The sequence below is a fragment of the Camelus ferus genome, chromosome 10 (genome assembly GCF_009834535.1).
Source record: "Camelus ferus isolate YT-003-E chromosome 10, BCGSAC_Cfer_1.0, whole genome shotgun sequence".
Classification (NCBI taxonomy): Eukaryota; Metazoa; Chordata; class Mammalia; order Artiodactyla; family Camelidae; genus Camelus; species Camelus ferus.
Genome location: NC_045705.1, coordinates 38,933,439 through 38,954,981, shown reverse-complemented (window position 1 = coordinate 38,954,981; position 21,543 = coordinate 38,933,439). Strand labels below are relative to the sequence as shown.

The following is a 21,543-nucleotide window of genomic DNA, read 5'->3' as shown; positions in this document are numbered from 1 at the left end:
TAAGGTCATTCATGCACAGAACTATGTAATCTTCCTGGCCTCCTTAATTTTGTGATGGCTTTTTTCTTTTCTTTTTTTTTTTTTAGGCTTCTAAGCTTCCTGCTAAGGATTTCTGCTAATAAAGTATAAGCTCATAAAATATTAAAGACTAGGCATAAACATTTGCCACAACATACCTACCATCTTGGGACTGATATTAAGTCCACATGATATAATTTTTAACAAAATTTAAGGTGCTATCTCATAAGATAGCTATCTCACAAAAACTATTTCAAAGAAAATAGTGCACAGTTTATATTCAAGTGAGTTTTACAATAAGGATACAAAAATTTGGACTAATAAATACACCATAATTTGCAAAATATGTGAAAGTAGAAAAATATATTAGTAAGAGTAACATGTTAATACAATTCAAATACAAAATAATTCCTTCTCCATCAGAAAACAGGTTTAAAGTATTTAAAATGCCAAATCTCCTCTACTTACCAGTTGTGCCTTAGCTTGCTCTAGCTCAAGCTCCAGCTTCTTCTGCTGAAGTTCTAACAACTGCTTTTGTTTTGCCAGTAACTGCTGCCTTATTAGTTGCTCTTGGGTTAGATTCTTTTGTATATCCGGAACAATTGGAGGAGTGGAGATGCTAGGGGAACTGACCACTGTGCCAGGTGTTGAAGACTCTTCAGGCTACAAGAAAAAATAATTTGTTAAAAAAAAAAAATTCACAGCTATAAAGGAAGCTAAGGGGGAACTAAAAATTATCAACTTATCTCTTACTACTATCCATAGTCTTAGATAGTCAATCATGTTTAAAAGCACACAGAAAATGTTGGGGAATTTAAAAACCAAGATAAATATATTACATAAAACCTAAGCAAGAATAGTTATAATGCACTGTGAACCTTGCAGGGGGTTAGTTAACTAAACTAATTCAGTACAGCGTATTCTTGAGACATTTTTCTGGGAAGAAATTTTACAGAAGTAAAAATTTGACAGTTAAAACTATTAGTTATATACAATACTTGTTAAAACTTACCGATTTATTTAAAAATTTAGGATTCACATGGATGCTAGATGTATTCACATTGGGGGGTAGAGGTTTAATAGGCCAAGCAGGATCTAACGAATTGACTCTGACATCCAAGGCATAAAGTTTCTTCAAAGGGAATATTTCATCCCATGTGGAACGTAATTTAAATAAACTTTTTCTAGTATTTTCATCCACCTAGAACAACAGAACAATTCTATGGCTTGTTAAGTTACTATAGAATGTTTTTTACATATTAAAGTACAAAGCTCCAAAAATCTTCTACTTCACATATAGCACACAAACTACTCATTCATAAATATATACAACAGTAATAATTTATTAAACATCTACTTGTTTGCAGATGTAAAGAAATTTCTCTGTCCAAAAAAAACTAGACAAAGTCAAGTCATTATTACGTAGCCTTCATGAAAGCAAACAAGTAGACAAGTCTGTATTTTTAAAAGAACAACAAACACACTTCCAAATTTTAGGGCTTGATATAGTTATTTCTAATATTACTCTTACTCTGGACAAATATTCAACAGAAAATAGTTTACCTGATGGCTTAAATTTTTAAAGCTATTTACATGTAGTACAAAATTAAAGAAAATTATCTCATTAACTGATCTTCCACAACACAATATGGTTGGTACCTAGGAAGAAGCTATTTTGGGTATGGAAGGCAGCTGAATAACTGAAATTCACAAAATCTTGCCCACTGATGAGCTTTAGTTTTATGCCACTTATCTGCTCATGCTTGTTATGGGCATAACAACAACAGTACTTTTTAAATCAGCCATCAGAGAAATCTCGTACTTGGAAAAACTGAATTCTTAACTTTAGAATAATAAAATCTTGACTATATTCAAGTTTTTAGATAATATTTACTACAAGTTCATTCTCATCACCTGCAGTGTTAAGGCCCAGGTAGATTTAGTAAAAGTATGCTACCAAACACCCAAATGAATTTGACATACTGAAATCAAGAAATTGGTTTAGCACCCTAATTTCTATAATGCAAAGTTGGCTTCTCCTTCTCCAGTCTCAGGTAAGCAGTATTTTATCAAAGGTCTACCATACACTATTAGCAAGCTCCATAACACAATTTGAAACACAGCTTTCCAAATTTCTTCTGCATATACTTACTTAGCAGTATTTCTTTTCTCTAAGAGCTTAAAGGGAAAAAATTACTCAAGTAGCAACTACACATTTTCTGTTCTAATGAACAAATTAAATTGATAATGAGAGTTCTTTCAAAATAATCCCAATTCTCCAAGTCTGACAACTGTTAAGATTTCTCCAGACACAAAAGGTACATCTACTAAGATATAAGAACCACCAATTTTTTGTTAGGAAACAATCTTCAAACCCAAATAAATGCCCTTTTGCTCAGCGTGAAAGATTAGACCTGACAGGAAGAGAATTACTTCAGCAAATCCTTTGTCTTCCTCAAGATAATACTGTATTAACCAAACTACCAGACACAATGTTATAGAAGGAATTTATAATCTCTAGGTATAGAAACTAATAAGCCTTTCTTCTAAACACTAAGAGGCGCCAGGGTTGGGGGTAAGTATTTCCAAAATAACCTAAAGCAATTAACTGATCCACCATTAACACATATCTAGAACATTCATATAAAATATACTTGGACAAAGTAACAAGAGGAAACATTTCCAGAAAAAAAGTGTCACAAAAGTTTCAGGCATCAATCACAGGTTGAGACACACTACCAGATTCTTTTTTGGTTTTTGTTTTTTGAAGATAGAAATAGTCAACATTCTAACACCAGAAACCCAAACAATGAAATTTGGAGTACTCTTGATAGCTTCAGATCTGTTTGCCCATATCCTATTGACTAAACAGATCTTCAATCAAATGAACAAATTCAATCCAAAAAAATTCTAAAAGCAAATCCACCTACTCTTGAATGGATAATGTAAAACACCTAGAATCTGCTTTAAACATAAAATACTAACTTAAGCATGGTAAATGTTTAAGAGAATAAAACATTTCACCACCCAAGAAAACCCAACACAAAGGCAAGTATTTATTTAATCAGGGAACATTTTTTAAAAATTCAAATGTTTCTAAATGTATATATACCTTTTCAAACACACAAATAAATGTTGCAACTAGATTTTTAGTAAAGGCAGTGAGATACTCTCTTCCAACATTTTTCACGATAGAATCCATAAGGTACATAACAGGAAGCTTCTCTGAGGAAGGAGCCTGAAGTAATAAAAAGAAACTGAGAAGTTTAGTATAATGAATTGCCACCAAAGAAATTACTTTTAAAAGTGAGTTTTTAACCTATAATACAGACCTCTATTTTGTGGATATTAAATACTTTTGAGTCAATTAACTTTATGAAAATTAAGTGTTCAAGTTCTCACCTTACAACGAATGACCTTTAGTTGAGCACACAAAATAAGCTCAGAATTACCAGGAAGAAAAACAGAGTCTCTAGTACATTCATTCAAGTCAATGGATTTGTCAGGTCCATATAGTCAAAAAAAAACAAAAACAAAAAAACCTGTGTTTTAAGTGACCAAAACAAGGGACAGGGTATTTTCTGTAATCCAAGTGTAAGATTTGTGACCCACATTAACTTATGATGAATTGTGCCTATCCTCAATGAAACAAAGTTTCCAGACCTCTGGCAGAAACCCTAATTTCCATAGGCATATTTTATATGTTAAAGTCTACGAGGCCTTTGTTACCTGTAACATCATTAGGATTATTTCTCTATAATCCAATGAACAAAGTACACTTCACATATGAAGTTAATGGCAAAAAAACACTTTTAAACTTGCACAGGAACATGCAGGAAGGTGCAAGTTGTTACTTATACAAGAAAAACTGGATGGAGCAGCCGCTGAGTCATGTAAATCAGGTTGAACTTGACTCTGGAAACCAGGATTTGTCCTGAAGATTTTCTTCACAGCACAGACTCTCCGTCGAAACACTTTTCCTCTGACACGCACAAACCAGGGGTTCTAAATTTGTGCAGAGCCAGTGTGATGATGCCGATACAGGTGGCCCTTTCCAAAGGAAAGAAATGCGGCCCCAGCTCAACTGGAATGCCTACCCATTACTGGCTTTTAGAAGGCACAGCAAGTTTCCAGAAAGCATCAGCAGGTTCACAGACTTGTTGAGGAGCATTAAGACACACCATATAAACCGTTAACTCCCACTCCACAGGAACACCCATGATTTAAAAACAAAAACAGAATTATCCCCATTTACCCTTCCCATGTGTATAGGAACCTTAACCCTAAAACAATTTGCCCATAGCTACCTGTAGCTAGGGTAGACACAGTTCTGCAGTACACAATGCCATCTTATTTCACAAAACCAATTGCCCATACAAGTGTGTGGAAGTGCTCTTGCTTCTGATAACACCTTTACAACCAAAGTTGACTAAGGAAACCTCTGAATAACTTAAAATTTTCTTTTACAGTACTATCTTAAAAAAGGGTTTCACAAGGCCATTGCATGTGGGTAAACTATTAAGTACCAACATGTCAACTGCTTCATTGCTGTGTCTTCATCTTACCATGTCATGTTTTATACCATTTTAGTTATTGTTGTACTTATGAAAATAAACAGGCTCTCTTTAAAACCAAAATCTGTTCAGTAGGCTAACTTTTTATTGTACAAGTGAATCCTTATATGTAATATTTTTTCGCTACTGCTGCCTCATGGGAGGGGTCAAGTTAAGTGTGAATTCTTAAGTTTAGTAATGCTGAGACGCTAGAGGGTAAGGACACAAGCATTCACCTCCAGAAACACAAAACCAAGCCAGTTTGCTACCAAATGACAGAAAATCCCTCCCCTCACCCTCACCCCCAACCCTGATTAAGGTATTTCCCCAAAGTGACTTTTACATCTTTTCCTCAATCTGGCTTTACAAAATTACCAGAAAGCGTGTGCCAAAAAAATTTCAGCTGTCTTTCATCAGCAAATAGTCTAACTATTTTCGCCACTCTGTGTAGCCATACATAAATACAAACTTTAGTGTGGTCACTATAGTCAGCATTTAGTTTTCATTTCTCGAAGGTCTTCTGGATCCATTAAAAACCAGCAAGGAAACAGGTCTTTTGAGTGACAACCTAAACTGCTAAAATTTTAGGCTCTGTGGAATATTAGTAATCCCAAAAAACACTAGGTAGGATTTTAAAAATCGATGTTATTTTTTTTAAAAAACGGCAATGCAGTTGTTTTTTTTTAAAGGCATTTAATGTTAAGCCTTTAACAAGACAAAAACTAAGTTTTCATGTCCAACATGTTTGCGGTATCAATAAAAAGGATGTTGAGTATGAGAAATGCTTCCTCTTTAAATCTCATACTTTAAAAAAAGAACAATAGCTGTTTCACACAGACATTCACAGGAAAAGGTGAATGAGGACTTGTATTTTAGCTGTCAGACAGCATGACAAACTTGTTGGGCCTTTTAAAGAAAAACAAACCTTACTTTCTGTCCTCTTTAAGGCATGAAAGGACCACCTGAAACCGTGTATCTTGTGAACAGATTTACCCAAAAGAGTGGATGGAACCTAAAGAATGAACCCAAGTCACTTAAAGACTTTTGTTAAAAACACACAACCACGTAGATAAAAATAAGTCTTGGAAACAAATTCTACACCTTACAAAGGTAAATAAAAAAGACAAATACATATTTTATATGTTTTATTCACAAATTTTATAATACCAGTCACACATTTCAAAACCATTTATTAAAGTCAGACCACTCAGTTTTACACTAGACAGAAACCGCCTCTAAACAATATATATTGGTGGTTGTTGTTAAAGTGGCCTTTTAAAAGGGGTTCACTCTGCTAAAAGGAGGCTCATCCTGGTAATTTCAATCACTAACAACTAGAAAAAAACTAAACCATAAGTACAAACTTGAAAAATAACTTAAAATGAAGTACTGGGAAGCCATTAAAACTCAATATGATAACTAAATTTAACAGTAACTTTACTTAAATGACATATCGCTCCCACATGAATCCACAGAAGAGGAGGACTACAGGGAAATAAAGGGTGGCAGAGGACCACTGCTGTCAAGGGGTGAAGCAAAGCACGTCTTCACTCTCAGGGAAGGGAGGAAAAAAAGAGAAAAGGAAGAGGAGGAGGGACTGAACTTTTTCAAAAAAAAAAATACAAGTACTTGTTACCCAGTGGGCCAGTTCTCCACCTACAGGTTGGATAAGATCTCCTCCCCACCCCACCCCCAAACCCCACCCTTACCCCCAGTTTCCCGTATTTGGGGGGCAAGTTAGACCCTCCGATAGGAGAAGAAGAGTTACATCTAGCCGCCCCCACCCCAAAACGGGGCTGACGGGTGTGAGCAGCTGCCTGGCTGGCAGGGAATGGATTCTCCTCTCTTCCCTTTCGCATCATGTGCTTTTCAGGCGCCATGTTGGGCTCCTAACAGGCGGCTGCTCCACTCGGGGCCAGTGCCCTGTTCCCACCCACCAACAGCTCGCTCCCAGGTCCCCCTTCACCTCCTTCCAACCCACAGAGCACAATTACCCAAAAGGGTACGGGGGCCGGGCGGGGAGGGGAGGCAAACGGGGGAGGAACCACTCCCCACCTTCCCAGGAGATTAAAATGGCTTTAACTCTTACTTCCCCACACCACAAACTGCCTTTAGGTCTCCCCCTCCCCAAAGGGCTCCATTATTCAAAGCGTGTGTGTCGGGATACACGATGCGGTGGCCTAAATAGGGAGCTGGTAAGCGGAAGTGGGACTCCACCCTTTAACCTCCCCACTCCCTCCAAGAGAGGCCCACGCTCGAAGCCTGGGCCAAGGACCGAGCCTGAGTTGGGGTGGGGGTTGGAGAGGAGGAACACTGTCCCCCTTCGGATGGAAGCGAGACCTGGGATGAGGCTGACACTAAAATCAGGGAGTATTAGAAGAATAGGAGGCTGCGGGGTGTATAAAAACCTTGGCGGTTTGGGCCTCGATGAGAGAGACGATCTCCTTGGCGAAGGGCAGGTTCTCCTCGGCTAGAATGGTCAGCATATTGATGTGCGGTTTGCTATTGAAGGTCAGGTCTTCGAGTGATGACTGATAATCCCGACAGGCGTCCTCCCGGGCCCCCGCAGTACCGGCCTCGGCCGGCGTCTGCTCTGACATTGCGCCGCGGCCCCCCTCCGAGGTCCGCCGCAGCTGAAGCTGAAGCCGCTCTCGTTACCCCGCCTCCCTTCCGACTCCTCTTCCTCTCCCCGGGTCGCTCGCGGCTCCGGCTTCACCACATGCTGACCGCGGAGGGGGGTTGGGGGACGACACAGGGGGAACCTCGGGTTTGAAACGCCGCCGTCTCACGGGTGATCTCCGTCCACTTCCAGCCGCCACAGAAGCTTCTTTCTCCACAGACACAAAATGGCGGCGGCAGTGGCGGCTCCAGCTCCGAAAATGTCTGTGTTCCCAACCGCTGCGTCGTGCGAAATGAGCTAGGGGAGGGGAAATGTGCTGTAAAAGGGCGGGGCCGTTGATAAAGCCCGACGTGATTGGCTCGCCCGCTAACGTCACAAGCCCCCGCTCCCGGACCTTCCGCTGAACCTCCCGACACCTCCTTCTTCTCGGGATCCTACCCGGGCTTTCGCAATACCTACTGCCCGGAGGTGGGGTGGAAAAGACGGCCCCTTTCATTGGCCGATTCATAAGGGACTGTTCGGTCATTTGTTACCATAACAACCCACTCGGAGAGGCCAATAGGCCTGGGGGAGGCTGTTCCCGCGACCCAACCCAACCAGTTTAAGGGGAAAGCTCAGCCGTCCCTGCTTCGTCCCACCCTCTGCAAAGTCTTAGCCGCTGAGCGGCCCCGTCAATCATGCCCTCTTCCGCCTTCCTCGGCGGCCGCGCTGGGGGTGGGGGCTAAGCCGAGCGGGGCTTCGGGCCGCCGGCCCCACCTTGTTTTCGTCTCAGGTGCTCCCGAAAGCCTGGGCGGGTCGAGCCGCCGCGGCCGACTGCCCCTCCCGGAACTGAGACCCGGAGGAGGGACCGGGCTTCACCCCGACCTCGGCAAGAGCACTGGAGTCTGCTCCAGCACGCTGATTCCCACTTCCACAAACAAAAACATCTAGGCCGGCTTTCTTGAGTTGAACCCTTAGGAAAATGCGTTTATTTATGGGTGTGTGTGTGTGTGTGTGTGTGTGTACCCTTAGGAAAATGCGTTTATTTATGGGTGTGTGTGTGTGTGTACCCTTAGGAAAATGCGTTTATTTATGGGGGGGGGCGGTGTGCCCGCGCGTGTAAGAGAAAGGCTTTTTCTATAAGGAATTTGGAGGAGATTCTTTGGGAAGCCCACTCGGATCTCTAGGAAAGGTTTCTCACAACAGCCACACCCAGCCCCGAGCCTGATAGCTCCTCTCGACCTTCTGCACTTCGAAACGGCCCTAGGATATGCAATTTGGGTCACCTACGAAAAATTATGTATTTCACTTGCAAGGAGCTTTCCCCAGGCTTCTAAAATCCTATTTAGAGGCTGAAAATGATGCTCGCGAAACACAAAGCATTCAAATAGTTCTGCCGTTGAGCTGCAACGTAACACAATAAAAGGGTATTTTTTTCGTTGCGTAGAGGTAGTAACCTAAATGTAGGCTGAAAAAAAACTGGTATTAATTACATAAAATACTTAGGCTACTAGGCTCCGTAGAGGTACATTGTTGTTCCCCAGAAGACACTGCTCTAAATAAATGAAGTAATTCCTTTATTTGTCCTAATAAGTAACATTTTCATTTCTTCTTTTTGTTTTGGGGTTTTTTAGCAGCTTTATTAAAGTATAACTGATATATCATAAACTGCACGTACTTAAACATGTACAAGATTGTTTAGACATGTATTTTTCATTTCTTAACGTGATAGCACATAAATGAGAAGAGTTTTTTTGTCATTTGAAGCTGAGAAATACTGTTGAATAGGTATTTATGGATCTCAATTTCATACCATTGTTAGTGATGGTATTTAGATACAACAGACAGTTAAAATTAAGGAACTGTCAAAGTTCCTGTTTTCTGGAGGAAAATGCGGTGAAATAGTCCTAATAGATTTCCTTATAATTCTAAAGGTCAATTTAATCACTAAACTTTGAATTGCAGAAGCTATTTGCCTTTCCTTATTTTTTCTATCGTCTTAACAACCAAGTGAGCTTTTAAAAAATAATTTTCAAAACTCTGATTTGGCTCTTATGCAGTCCTCCGAAGCTACACAGAGAGTAAATATACGCTTAGCATGTAAATCAGCAAATCTATGTACCCACAAAGGACGTGGAAAACTCAAGAGTGACGTAGCAATCATATTTGAATCATGTGCTACACTACAAGAATACTTTTACTTTATATCCTCATAACAGACCACAAACTAAATAATCACTATTTTTAAATAAACAAATGAATGCATGAAACTTCTCCCATGATAGTTTCAGTGCCAGTTTTTTCATCAGAATATGTAACTAATGCACTCAGCACCAATATTAAGCCCATCTCTATGCCAGGTGCTGTGGTGACCATAATAGGACCTTGGCTTGGCCTTCCTGAAATTTATAGCCCAATTATAATCTCATGGAATGATATGAAAAAACACTACACCTGACCAGAGAAGAGTGGGTATCCCAGAACTACTTTCAAAAATCAAACCCAGTGGTTATTATATTTCCAGAGAATATGAAACTTTTTTAAGGAAAATAACTATACACCTCCCTGGGTTCACAGAGTGTTTACAAGAGGACTTGATTTCTCCCAAGAGAAACCTATTCTAGGCAATCAAGTACCTTTTTGATGTAAATATTTGAAGTCATCAGAAAGACTAAAATGTATACACTAAACATAGAAAGTAAAAAGGAAATAAGGGAAGAAGAATTAAAAAGCAATCCCTTTAAAAGTAGATAGTTAACTAGCACTGCCAGCAGGTGGAATATCCCCCTTTAACATGTGAATTCAATGTGTATAAATAATATGCAAGAAGAATATAGTATATATGTATATGTATATATAAAATATACCTTATATATGATATATATATTCTTGTTCAAAACATGAACAAAACTTGCACCCATTTAAATATTCTTTATTGTTTACACATTTTATAATTACAAAAGTAATACATGCTTATTCTTAAGAATTCAAATACAAGTGTATAAATAGAAAATGAAAGCTCCCATTCTCTGCCCTTGGCCACAAGGTAACCACTGTTCACGGTTTAATGTGTATCCTTTCATGTGTTTTTCAATGAACATACCCACAAACAGGATGCGTACAGCTTTTTATTTTTGATCTTTACAAAAATGGGATCATTACTTGCTTTTTAAACTCAAAGTATAACGGACATCCTTTCATGAGCAGACCTAAAGCTATATAATACAAAGCACTTGTTTTCCAAGTCTGTGGCTTAGAAAGATGGCTATCACAAGAATAAATCAATTCTGGTGTTAGCTCCAAAGGAGATTCTAAAATTGGCATGTAGTATATATTTAATGAACACTTGTTGACTCATCCAGATCTTCTGATTTCAGTTTCACCTTGCTTATCCAATGTTGTATTCCACTAGTTCAAACAAGCAACTATAGGGTTAGCTGAGAACCTAGGATAGAGGTTGGACGTGATGTTACTGAGTTTAGAGAGAGATTATCAAGGGAGGAGAGGCTGACTGACTATTCAAACGGTGTGATCACCCTGTTCCAGAAACCAGTTTATAGTTTTGGGCCTTAGAAATGTTGCCAGTGATCTTACCCTTAGCAATCTTTTCACTGATTTGCAGAAAAATATGCCTTGATGGATACAATTTCTCAGTATCACTTTTGCTCCCATATATTTATCTTACCACTTGGCATTTCCTTCCAGTTGTGCATGAAAAAAGCAAAAGAACACACAGCAAATAAATACAAAGATAAGATCTCCCAAATACTGTTTCATAACAATTATAGGTAGACAGATTTTCTTGCTAAAAAGTTGTTCATTTTTCATTAGTCCATTCAACATGGCCCCTGCTCTCATGGAGATATTTACATTGTATATATGTAGTTTATACTACATATATATAGAAAGAGAGGAGAGAGAGTCTGCTGGGTGAGATAAACAATTAAACCAACAATTACCTTATAGTGTGACACAAGTCATATCTTACTGTGTAACAAGGTAGCAGAGTAGACGGAGAGCATTCAAGAAGTATCTAAATCTGACTGAAGTGGTCAGGGAAGCCTGCCCTGAATTTTTGACAGTTGGCAGGTTTCAAAGGAATAGAGTAACTTAAGATTAAGGTAAAAAAGGGCATTTGAAGCAAAAAGACAGTAGATCCAGGTTTTGTGGGTCCCAAAGCTATACAATTTGCAAGACCTTCTTGGAGAAAATAACACAATATTACAAATATAAAATGTTATGGCTGTGTAAGTGAGGTTTTGCTGGTTTCTCTGTATGTCCACATATTTGAAGAGACCTATTCAAAGAAGGAACTAGATCTCTGAGTTTTGTAAAAAAAAAAAAAAAAAAAAAAGATCAAAAGCATGTGTGTAGGAGAATTTTTGATACAAGAGCCAACTGCAAATGACCTATGAGCTTTGTAGTACAAGAAATGGGAGTCCACCAAAAGATTTTTATGGGGAAGTGGCCAGATTTTTGTATCAAAAAGGTAATTCTGACAATGCCAGGTTTGGTAAAAATTGAATTACATTTCTTTTAAAACACTTAGGGTTGTCTTTTTTTTGTATTTAAGCAGAAAATGATTTTGCTTAAACAAAGGTAACTACAGTATAATTTCATGGGGGGGAAGTGGATATACATCATAATATGTTATTTTGACATGTAGGTTTGGTTACAAAGTTTACTCTGAGAATTATGTGAATTAGTTTTAAGTACATCCCATTTTCATTTCCCAGATTATTTGGTGGTTGAAATTCTTGTGAGTCAAAATAAAAAGCCCTATTCTTCTCATCATTTAGGTCATTTTCTGGTACTGACTTTTGCTTTCAGAAGCCCAGTTCATCTAATTCCAGGACTGTTCTGTGCCAGGAAATAACTTAGGCCAAGGCAAGAATAGAGCCTGATATCAGGTAAGTGAATTAAACTGAAGGAACATGTACATAGACTGCATGGAGAAACCATAGCTCAGAGTAGTGGTTCAAAGCACGGAGGCTGATAAAATGGTTTCCCTCCTGTCTCTGTAGCAGCTTCTTAGCCCGATGATTCTAAGAAAGTTATCTAATCTCTTTAAGCTTCCAGTTTCTCATATGTAAAAAAGAATTAATGACAAGTCTCACCTCACAGGATAATTACAAGGATGAAATGAGATGACAGATACTTTGTGGACTTTGTCCTGCTATATTGACTCAGCAAATCCACTTTTAAGAACAAAAGACAGATTTACCCAGCCATGTGGGAAATCAAGTGTGTAGAAGGTTATTCATTTCAGCATGGCTTGAAGTAGCAACACATTGAAAACAATTGAAATGTCCATTGGCAGAGGACAGGGTTAATTATGGTACATCTGTGCAATAAAACAGCTGTTCTAAAGCTTTGTAGTCTCAAGACCATGTTGAAGGGGTGGGTATAGCTCAGTGGTAGAGCACAAGCTCACCTGGGTTCAATCCCCAGTACCACCCTTAAAAAAAAAATTACTGAGGATCCCAAATAGCTTTAGTTTATATGGATTGCATCTGTTAGTGTTTATCACTTTAGAAATTAGAATTTAGAAATTATAAAAATATTTATTCATTTAAAATAATAAGCTCTTTACATGTTAACATAAAAACACATTTAAAAATAATTATATTTTCCAAAGTACATACACAAAATCAGTAAGGAAGGTTTATATTTTTGCAGATCTCTTTAATATCTGGCTTAATACAAGAAGACAACTGGATTTTTAGGCCTGCTTCTACATTCATTCTGTTGCAATAACATACGACAAGTAGGCACTGGAAAACTCCATTTTATTCTAGTGAAAGAGACTGAAAAAGGAAAATAACATCTTAGTGTTAAGAAAATAATTTTGACCTCAAGACCTCGGGTCACTATGAGAACCACTGCTTTGGAATACTAGGTGACTTTTTAAAAGAATGAGAAAGCTCTTTGTGTGTTGCTATAGAATAAGCTCTAAGTTACATTGTTGAATGAAAAAATAAATAAAAGCAAGATACAGAACCCTAGAGGGGAGGTTATAGCTCAGTGTTAGGGTGCCTGCTTAGCATGTATAAGGTCCTGGGTTCAATCCCCAGTACCTCCATTAAATAAGTAAATAAACCTAATTACCTTCCTCCAAAAAGGGGGGTGGGGGGGAAATAAGATACAGAATCCTATAATTGTATATTAAGATTGCATTCATTGAAAAAAATCAAGGAAACAAAATACATACAAGTAATTATATATATATGTTTGTATGTGTATTTACCACTACTGGAGGAATATACAAAAAACTGGTAACATTAATTGCCCTTGGATAGGGCAGCCTGGAAACAGGGTAAGAAGAAATCTTTTCACTTCATTATCTTTTTTGCTTTTTGAACTTTCTACCTTATGAAAATATTAATTAAAAAAATAAATTTGTTTTAAAAAAAAAGAGATGATATATATACTTTTCACAGCACTTAGCAGATGCTTAATGAATTATATATAGTGCCTTTATTCTGAGATAAAACCATTATTCTAAAAGCTTTTCTTAACAATAGGGAAAATGTACAACAACTGAAAATCTTTTATTTGAATGCACACACTCTTATTAAACAGCCTCAGAATTAAATATACAAAATCTAAACATTCTAATAATTGCAGTTACTTTAAATCTGTTATTAGAATGATCATGACAATCATGGAGATAGACAAACAATAATCTGAAAATAACATCAATTCAATCAGACAGCAAATAGATGAGCTACCTGATAAATCAAATGAAGAAACATAGACAAATTAGAAAACTTCACAAAGCCAAATCAGCATAAATTTCTAAAAAATGTTTAATACGAACCATTGGTTTGAAACAGTATTTGCTGCACATCAATCAACTTTAAACTCTTGGGCTTTTAGTAGCAAATATTTATTTCCTCTCTCACTGGTTTGTAGGTTGAATGTGGCTCTGCCAGGCTTGACTGGAATCAGTTAGGCTTGACTCCAGGCTGCTGGTTGGAATCAAGCCTGTGCCACATATTTCCTCATTCTCCCTGGACCAGTGGCTACATGGGACATGTTCTTCTCATGAAGGGCCACTGGAGTCCAAGAGAGTAAGCAGAAATATAAGATGCCTCTTGAGGTCCTGGCCTGGAACGATCATTTTGGCCCACATCTCATTGACCAAAACAAGTTGCAAGGCCAAGTGCATCATCATTTGGGGTGAGGGGACATGTCCTCTGCCTCCTCTAATAGGAGACACTAAAAAGTCATATGATAAGTATGTAGATGTAGAATTGCAATATAGGAAGGTCATGAAGCATTGAGCGCAATGATTCAATCTATCGTATCATTTTAAAAGAGCTCACTGTGCTCCTTAATGGCTCAACAATGACTCTGGGTATATTTATCTCAAGATACAAAACCTCTGGTCCATAAACAACCTCATCCTGCTGAACTGGTAACCCTGGTTTTCTTGCACCAATAAACATAGAAACAGTGAAGCAAATCAAACCCACACTGGAACAATCGGTATATATGTATTACTTATTTGGGAGAGAAGCAAGCAAGACAGTGGCAGCATTAAAGGTTTGCAACCAGTATGAGACACCACCTTCTTCTGGCTCCAGGCTGACTCCTCAGCTTTCAACCTTGCTGAGTATAGCAGCTCAAGTTGCCTTTGCCACCACACACTGGATTGTCACGAAAGATAAGATCTAGCAGCAGGATTCTTGCTGAGTGTGTGACAAAGCATGAAACTAAAGGCTGGGCTAGATGACAAAGAGGGGCTTGTGGTACTTAGGTCAAAACATGGTACTAAAAAGGAGTCATCTAATATACATAGAATTTATCCTTTCCTCAAGATATTTTAAAGCAGAAATGAAACAAAACTAATTAAAGATGTGACCCATCCTTGACCACCTCAACTACTGATTGGACCAAAGTGATCAGTTCCTTAAGCTAGATGCCTAACAGAAGAAAGGCATGTTCTCTGGGGAGAGGAGGTAACATGTACTCCAATATCTATGGTCTTTTAAAACAATGTCTGGCTGACATTAATTAAAAGTTAAAAGACTTGAGATGAAATAGAGTGAAGTGACCCAAAATCAAGAGGAAAAAAGTCAATAGAAGCAGATCTACAGATGACCCATATATTGAATTAAAATAGAAGGACTTTAATATAACCATGATAAATATATTAAAGAAATTTGAGGAAAAGATGAACAAAATAAATTAAAAGATAAAGTTTTTTTCCATTAAATGAAAACCTTTATTTTTTTCCAGTGTAGAGCACAATTTTTCAGCTATACATGAACATACGTATATTCATTGTCACATTTTTTTCACTGTGAACTACCACAAGATCTTGTATATATTTCCCTGTGCTATACAGTATATCTATTCTACATATGCCTGTCAGTATCTACAAATTTTGAACTCACAGTCTATCCCTTACCACCCTCCTCCCCCTTAGGATCCAAAAGTTTGTATTCTATGTCTATGAGTCTCTTTCTGTTTTATATTTATGTTCCTTTTTTTTTTTAGATTCCACATATGAGCGATCTCATATGGTATTTTTCTTTCTCTTTCTGGCTTACTTCACTTAGAATGACATTCTCCAGGAATATCCATGTTCCTGCAAATGTTGTGTTGTCATTTTTATGGCTGAATAGTATTCCATTGTATAAATAGACCACCTCTTCTTTATCCAGGCATCTGTTGATGGACATTTAGGCTGTTTCCATGTCTTGGCTATTGTAAATAGTACTGCTATGAACATTGGGGTGCAGGTGTCTTTTTGAAGTAGGGTTCCTTGTGGATATATGACCAGGAGTAGGATTCCTGGGTCATAAGATAAGTCTATTCCTAGTCTTTTGAGGAATCTCCATACTGTTTTCCACAGTGGCTGCATCAAAAAAGATAAAGAATTTAAACAAAGAAATAAATCTCTTTTAAAAAAGAAATGGAAATTGCGGAAATAAAAGAAAACATATGAAGTTAAAAATGTAGCTCAGTAAATTTCTGGCTGTTACCTCCCAGTCACCTTGACTTGATATGTCAAATACTTTGGTATAGCTGATAGAGACTAGAGAAACACCTTGATCTCATCAGCAACACATTAACATTCCATATACAAAGCCACTCTTGGACAGTTAAAAATTCACTTTAACAAAGCTCTTTGTTTAATCAGAATAGGTAATAAAAATTGAAAGTATCTCTGATAATCTGAAATGAATATACGTCCTTTTTTTAAATACAATATCAGCCTGTTAGAGACCTTGGAATACATTCTTGACAGCCTAACATTCTCCATTTAGCCAAAGAACTTACAGGCCAAGCAGTGTAGTGTAGGTTCTGACATTCCCTAGTCTGCTGCTGGAGCCATCATGCTAAACATCAGCTGCAAAAACTTAAGCCCTCCCACGGCCTCCCATTACCCCAGGATCAAGTCTCTAATCCTGCAAGTTTCCCACTGATTCTGGACCGTGACTACCCCTGAGCCTCACGAGGCCAGTGGGCCCTGGTTCTCTGTACTTCCACCACAAAAGCAGAGTTCCAAGCATCTTCTTTTCTCAGGGCTTTGGCAACGCCATTCCCTCTGCTGGGACTGTTCCCCTCAGTGTTGCCTCCTTCTAGCAGACACATGGCTCCTGTCACTTTCCAAAAGACCCTCAGACTAGGTTAAGAACTCCTGATTTTAAGACTTTAAAAAAACTTGACAGAAATTATATATCTTTGTCATTAAGTTATTCAGAAAGCTTTAGCCAATTCCCTCTAAAGTATATTTAGATTGTTTATAGTGTTTAGCTTTTATGCACATGACTCAGTGAACACCTCTGTATATTATTAATATACTACAACAGAGCTCTTGGTGCCCTACAGATGTTCCCTTGGCCCTCAATGTCTTTTTACTCTAGGGTATCTCTTTCAACTTCAGGTACCTGTGACTTGGCCTTAGACTTTCTGAGTGGGAGGAGAGAGCTTGGATCATGCGTGGGTGGGGCATTAACAACTCAGCAGCTCATCATCCAATGGTACTTTAGCCTTCTTGGGTAAGACACCTCTGAGGCAAATTCTGTATAGTACCCCTGAGTAGAACTGAGCCCAAGTTGCCCACAGGAGTGATCTGTTATGAATTTTGCACCTTCCCTTCCCTCTCTCCTTTCCTCGCTCCCTCACAAGTGATTCTGGGTCACTTTCCAAATAAACCGCTTACATTCAAATCCTCATCTCAAGGACTATTTCAGGAAGAACTCAACCTAAAATGTTATCATATAGTTGCTTACTTGGATTCATCTGATAATTACTAAAGTAGAATTCTTGGTGCAAGGGTTAAGCATTTCAAATTTTGATCAATAATCTCCAAAAAAAGTTGGTGTATGGAATGCCTATTTAACAAGGATCATTTAAATTTTTAAATTACTATATTCTATTTTATTTCATACAGGACTTGAAACACTTTTCTAGCAGTGAGCAACTCTTAGCCAAATTATTTACTAGGATTTTTTTTTTTTTTTTGGTAGCTTGTTAAGAGAACAGGGCCTTTGAAGTCAGGTAAACCCAGGTTAGAATCCCACATCTTATTTATTAATTTACTTGTTAATCTTACTTGTTAATCAACTGTGTGATGTTGACAAGTTATTAACATCTCTTAAGCATCATTTTCTTTAGGTCTAAAACAAGCAAATAATAATAATACCAATTTCACAGATTGTTTGAGAATTAAATGAAATGATATATTTAAAAAAAATTGTATAGTACCTGACAAGTAGTAAAAGCCCAATAAATGGTAATTATTATTACTGGAAAGAAAAATCAATGACTTATGCATATTTATGTCCTGTGGTACTAAGCACAGTACCTGGGACCTAGTAAATGTTCAAATGTTTATTGAATTACCTAATGCACACAGTTGTAGAGATTAAATGACAGAATGTGTATAAAAATGCTCTGAAAACTAGAAAAGACTGTAGAAACATGGTGCTATTTGTCTCCTTGACTGGCAAAAGCTTCACTTTTTTTTTCAGAAAATGGTTGGCTAGCTGATGTCCCTCTTCCTGTTCTCAAAATCAATATTTTGAGGCAGTTTTAAACTTCACCTTGTGAGAAACTGCCCTTTCTGTGTGGGTTCTGCCTGCAGGAGCAAAGCTGTGGCAGACAACTGCTTCAGTGTGGAATCCTACTGTCCTGAGTCCAGCTCCTTCAGGCCCATGGGTTTGTGCCGCAGGCAGTCAGACCAGGGTCAGAAGCATGGAGATTTGATCTGGATTTTCTGAAAACAGTCCAAATTTCAAATATCCACACATTCTAAACTGAGTTTGTGAATTGTTGTATTTCTCTTTAGTATAAATTTATTATTATCAATATACTCATTCCTTCCTTCGATTTTTATTGAATACCTGTATGAGATACTGAAGAGGACTGACATGATCCTTGTCCTTGTAGAGCTTACAATCTGCGAATTACATGAGACACTAGATGCGGTTTAATTCTTATGCTTTTGCAACACTTTTCATGTGAATAAATTCACACACTGGGAAAAAAAAGTTTTTAAAGCTTGTGTCTATATTTTTCATTTTTAAAAATGTGGTCACGTTAGCTGTGAAGAGGTGTCAAGGATCGTACCTTTCCCAATAGTCCTCTCAGAAAGGGGAGGAAGGGGAGGTTACTTTAAAACCAAACACTTCACTTACCTAATTAAATTGTAACAACTTGAGAGGAAGCTGTTCTCATCTCCACTTTAAGAAGAACTGAGACTAAGACAGGCTAAATGTCTTGCCAAAGTCTACCACTTAACAAGATGCCGCTGCTAAAATTAGAACCCAGTGCTGCCTGACTCCCCAATCCAAGCTCTTTCTCCAACCCCATTCTACCCCTAATCAAGCAACCAACTATTAAGCCAAATAAGTATCATGGGTGGCACACAAAAAAATATGGTTCTTAAACTCACGGGGTGTAAATCTGGTTGTGACACAAAATGGACATGAACTGAAGTTAAGTGACTCTGAGTATAATGAGTTTCCAGTGAATATACATAAATGTGGATTTGAGTGGTTCAAAACAGTTTCACAGAAGATATATGAGTTGCCCCAGTCCCTTCTGGGCATGTGTATTTCCCATGTAGCTAAGTGATCTCTCTTAATCACACTGTATTCAGTGAGTTTTCCCACCTTCCTTCCTTCCAAGAAAGTGAGCTCCATGAGGTCAGGAACCACATTCTTATTTCCTTAACCTGTGTGTCCCCAGTGCTTACTATGAAATAGATAGTAGGAGTTTGAGTAAAGTTGGATTAAATGGAGAAGGTTATGAGAACTGGGTATGGAAAGAAGATTTAAGATTAACAGGGGAAGTGATTCTAGGGGTGAAGGGGACGATAGTGGAAGCAAAGGTGAGGACGTTTAAGATGGAATATGGCAGGTATGGTAGAAATCGTCTGAATGCAGCAGGTCTGAAAAACTGAATCTCAGAGCTGTTCCCATGTTTGTGGGCCACCTAGACCTGGAAAAGAACTCTTTTCAGTCCAAAAAACTAACCTGAGATTATAGGCACCCACAAAGGAAAATAGGAAAAGGTAGTTAGAACCATCATGAAAACAGAAGCAGCAGGAGCACTGGAGAAACTTGCCTAATGCTCACAATCTCCCAACAACTCTGAGCAGCCAGCCTAGAGGAATCAGACGGTAGCAATCATCTCATCAGTGCTGCTAGACTGCATTCCAGGGCTGAGTTAATGATCCTGTCTTTCCATTTGATCCTAAGTATAGCCCTCCGTGAGGCCCATGAAAACATCCCTAAGGGTAACCAATTAAAAGACACTTCTTTCATTTGTAATCTTTCCCCTGCCCTCTCTTCTACCCCTCCCCAAAGTCTTTAAATCCTAAGGACTCCCTCCTTGGCTGAGTTGCTAAATTCTTTAGCCTGCTAGAGCAAATCAAAATAAGATTCAAGACAGGAGAAAAACAAAGTGAGTGTTACATTGTTTCTCACGGTACTAAGAGGCCCAATATTCAGAGGCTGACGGGGGTGGGGTGGGGTGGGGTGAGGGTGGAGGGTCTTCCATGTGCTGAAGACATTTAGCCCGGGTTTCAAGCACAAGGAGGCCTCTGATTTGGGCTGCTATTTAGTGTTGAATCTGCAGGGAGCAAGGAAAGGCCTTGTCATAAATAGTAATCCTAAATGAAATTTAGGTATCTCTAGGGAGAAGACTGATTCAAAATGAGGAGGTCTCCAAATCTGAAAGCTGCCCCAGCTCACAGAAACTCTTTCAAGGTCTGAGAATAATCTTCATACCTAAACTACATCGTTATCTTTGTGCCCAGAGGACTGGTATGAGAATTTTCTGGTGGTTATTGCTGCCTTAAAAAGAACAAGCTCTGTACTTAGGCAGTTTTAAATTTGTTCCTGCTTGAAGCTGACTAGTTCATTTACAAAAGCTTTCACTCACAATCGCGGACTTGATCATTATAGCCCTGGGAGGTGATCAAATTGCAGTTCATAGGTGAGGGTGTAGATGTTCAAAGAGGCTCAAACTATTGAAAGAGTTCACTGGGTAGAAAGTTCTGGGATTGGGACTAGAATCCAGGTCATCCTTCACCTGGTCCAGTAGTTTTTTTTCCCTCCACAAAACAAGTGGTCCAAAAAGTATCTTTATAGTCTTTATTCCCACTAGCAGAATCAAACTACAGCCTCAGATCTGACATCTTGCTAGTAACTCAGCAAACATATACTGAGTCCGACCATGAACCAGGAATTAGGCTAAGTGCTGGGAATACAGAGTATAAAAAAAAGTCACAGACTTTACCCTCGAGATCCCAGAGTCTTGTTGGGGAGGTAGTTATGTAGACAATTAATCTCAGTACAGTGTGGTATGTGCTGTAATTCAGCTGAGAATTGGAATAGAGTTGTATAAAGAAAGATCAAACTACTTGGGGTGACTGGAGGATAATGTCCCAGAGAAAGTGATGATTAGATTAAAATTAAGATATAAGTAAGAGTGTGACTGGTGGACAATGGAAAAGGCATTCTTGGCCGAATGAACAGCTCAACCAAAGGCATGGAGGTCTGACTAAGTTGTTATCATTATAAACTAATGAATACAAGAGTTACACTTGCTGGTGGTGTCACTCCTTCAATCAGCAGTGCCCACCTCCGCAGTTCTCATCAGATACCACTGAGTATGTATATATTGAGCCCCTTCTGTGTTCTAGGGCCTGGAGGTACAACAAAGTAAGCCAAGTCCCTGCCCTCAAGGAGCCCACATTCTAGTGGGAGGAAGCAGGCAATTAAAAAATAGTACATTAGGGGTGATAAGGGTTATGTAAACAGGTATCATAGTATAAAATTTCAGTTCCAGAAGTACATTATTTAGGATATGTTTGGCTGTACATAACAGAAAACCCTAATATAACAGAGA

At 38.4% G+C, this 21,543-nt stretch overlaps 1 protein-coding gene across 4 annotated transcripts in view; it reads right to left on the bottom strand.

Annotated features, from left to right (window-relative positions):
• Positions 1-21,543, bottom strand: part of PCF11 (PCF11 cleavage and polyadenylation factor subunit) — an 88,736-nt gene that overhangs the window by 16,871 nt on the left and 50,322 nt on the right. For all 4 annotated transcript variants that reach the window (XM_032488755.1, XM_032488756.1, XM_032488757.1 and 1 more), the window contains exons 3-6: positions 6,980-7,488; positions 3,131-3,256; positions 1,031-1,219; positions 487-681 (exon numbers count right to left, since the gene is read on the bottom strand). In XM_032488755.1, the coding sequence (XP_032344646.1) occupies positions 487-681; positions 1,031-1,219; positions 3,131-3,256; positions 6,980-7,171 (702 nt within the window). In that variant the 5' untranslated portion in view covers positions 7,172-7,488. The remainder of the gene's footprint in view (positions 1-486; positions 682-1,030; positions 1,220-3,130; positions 3,257-6,979; positions 7,489-21,543) is intronic.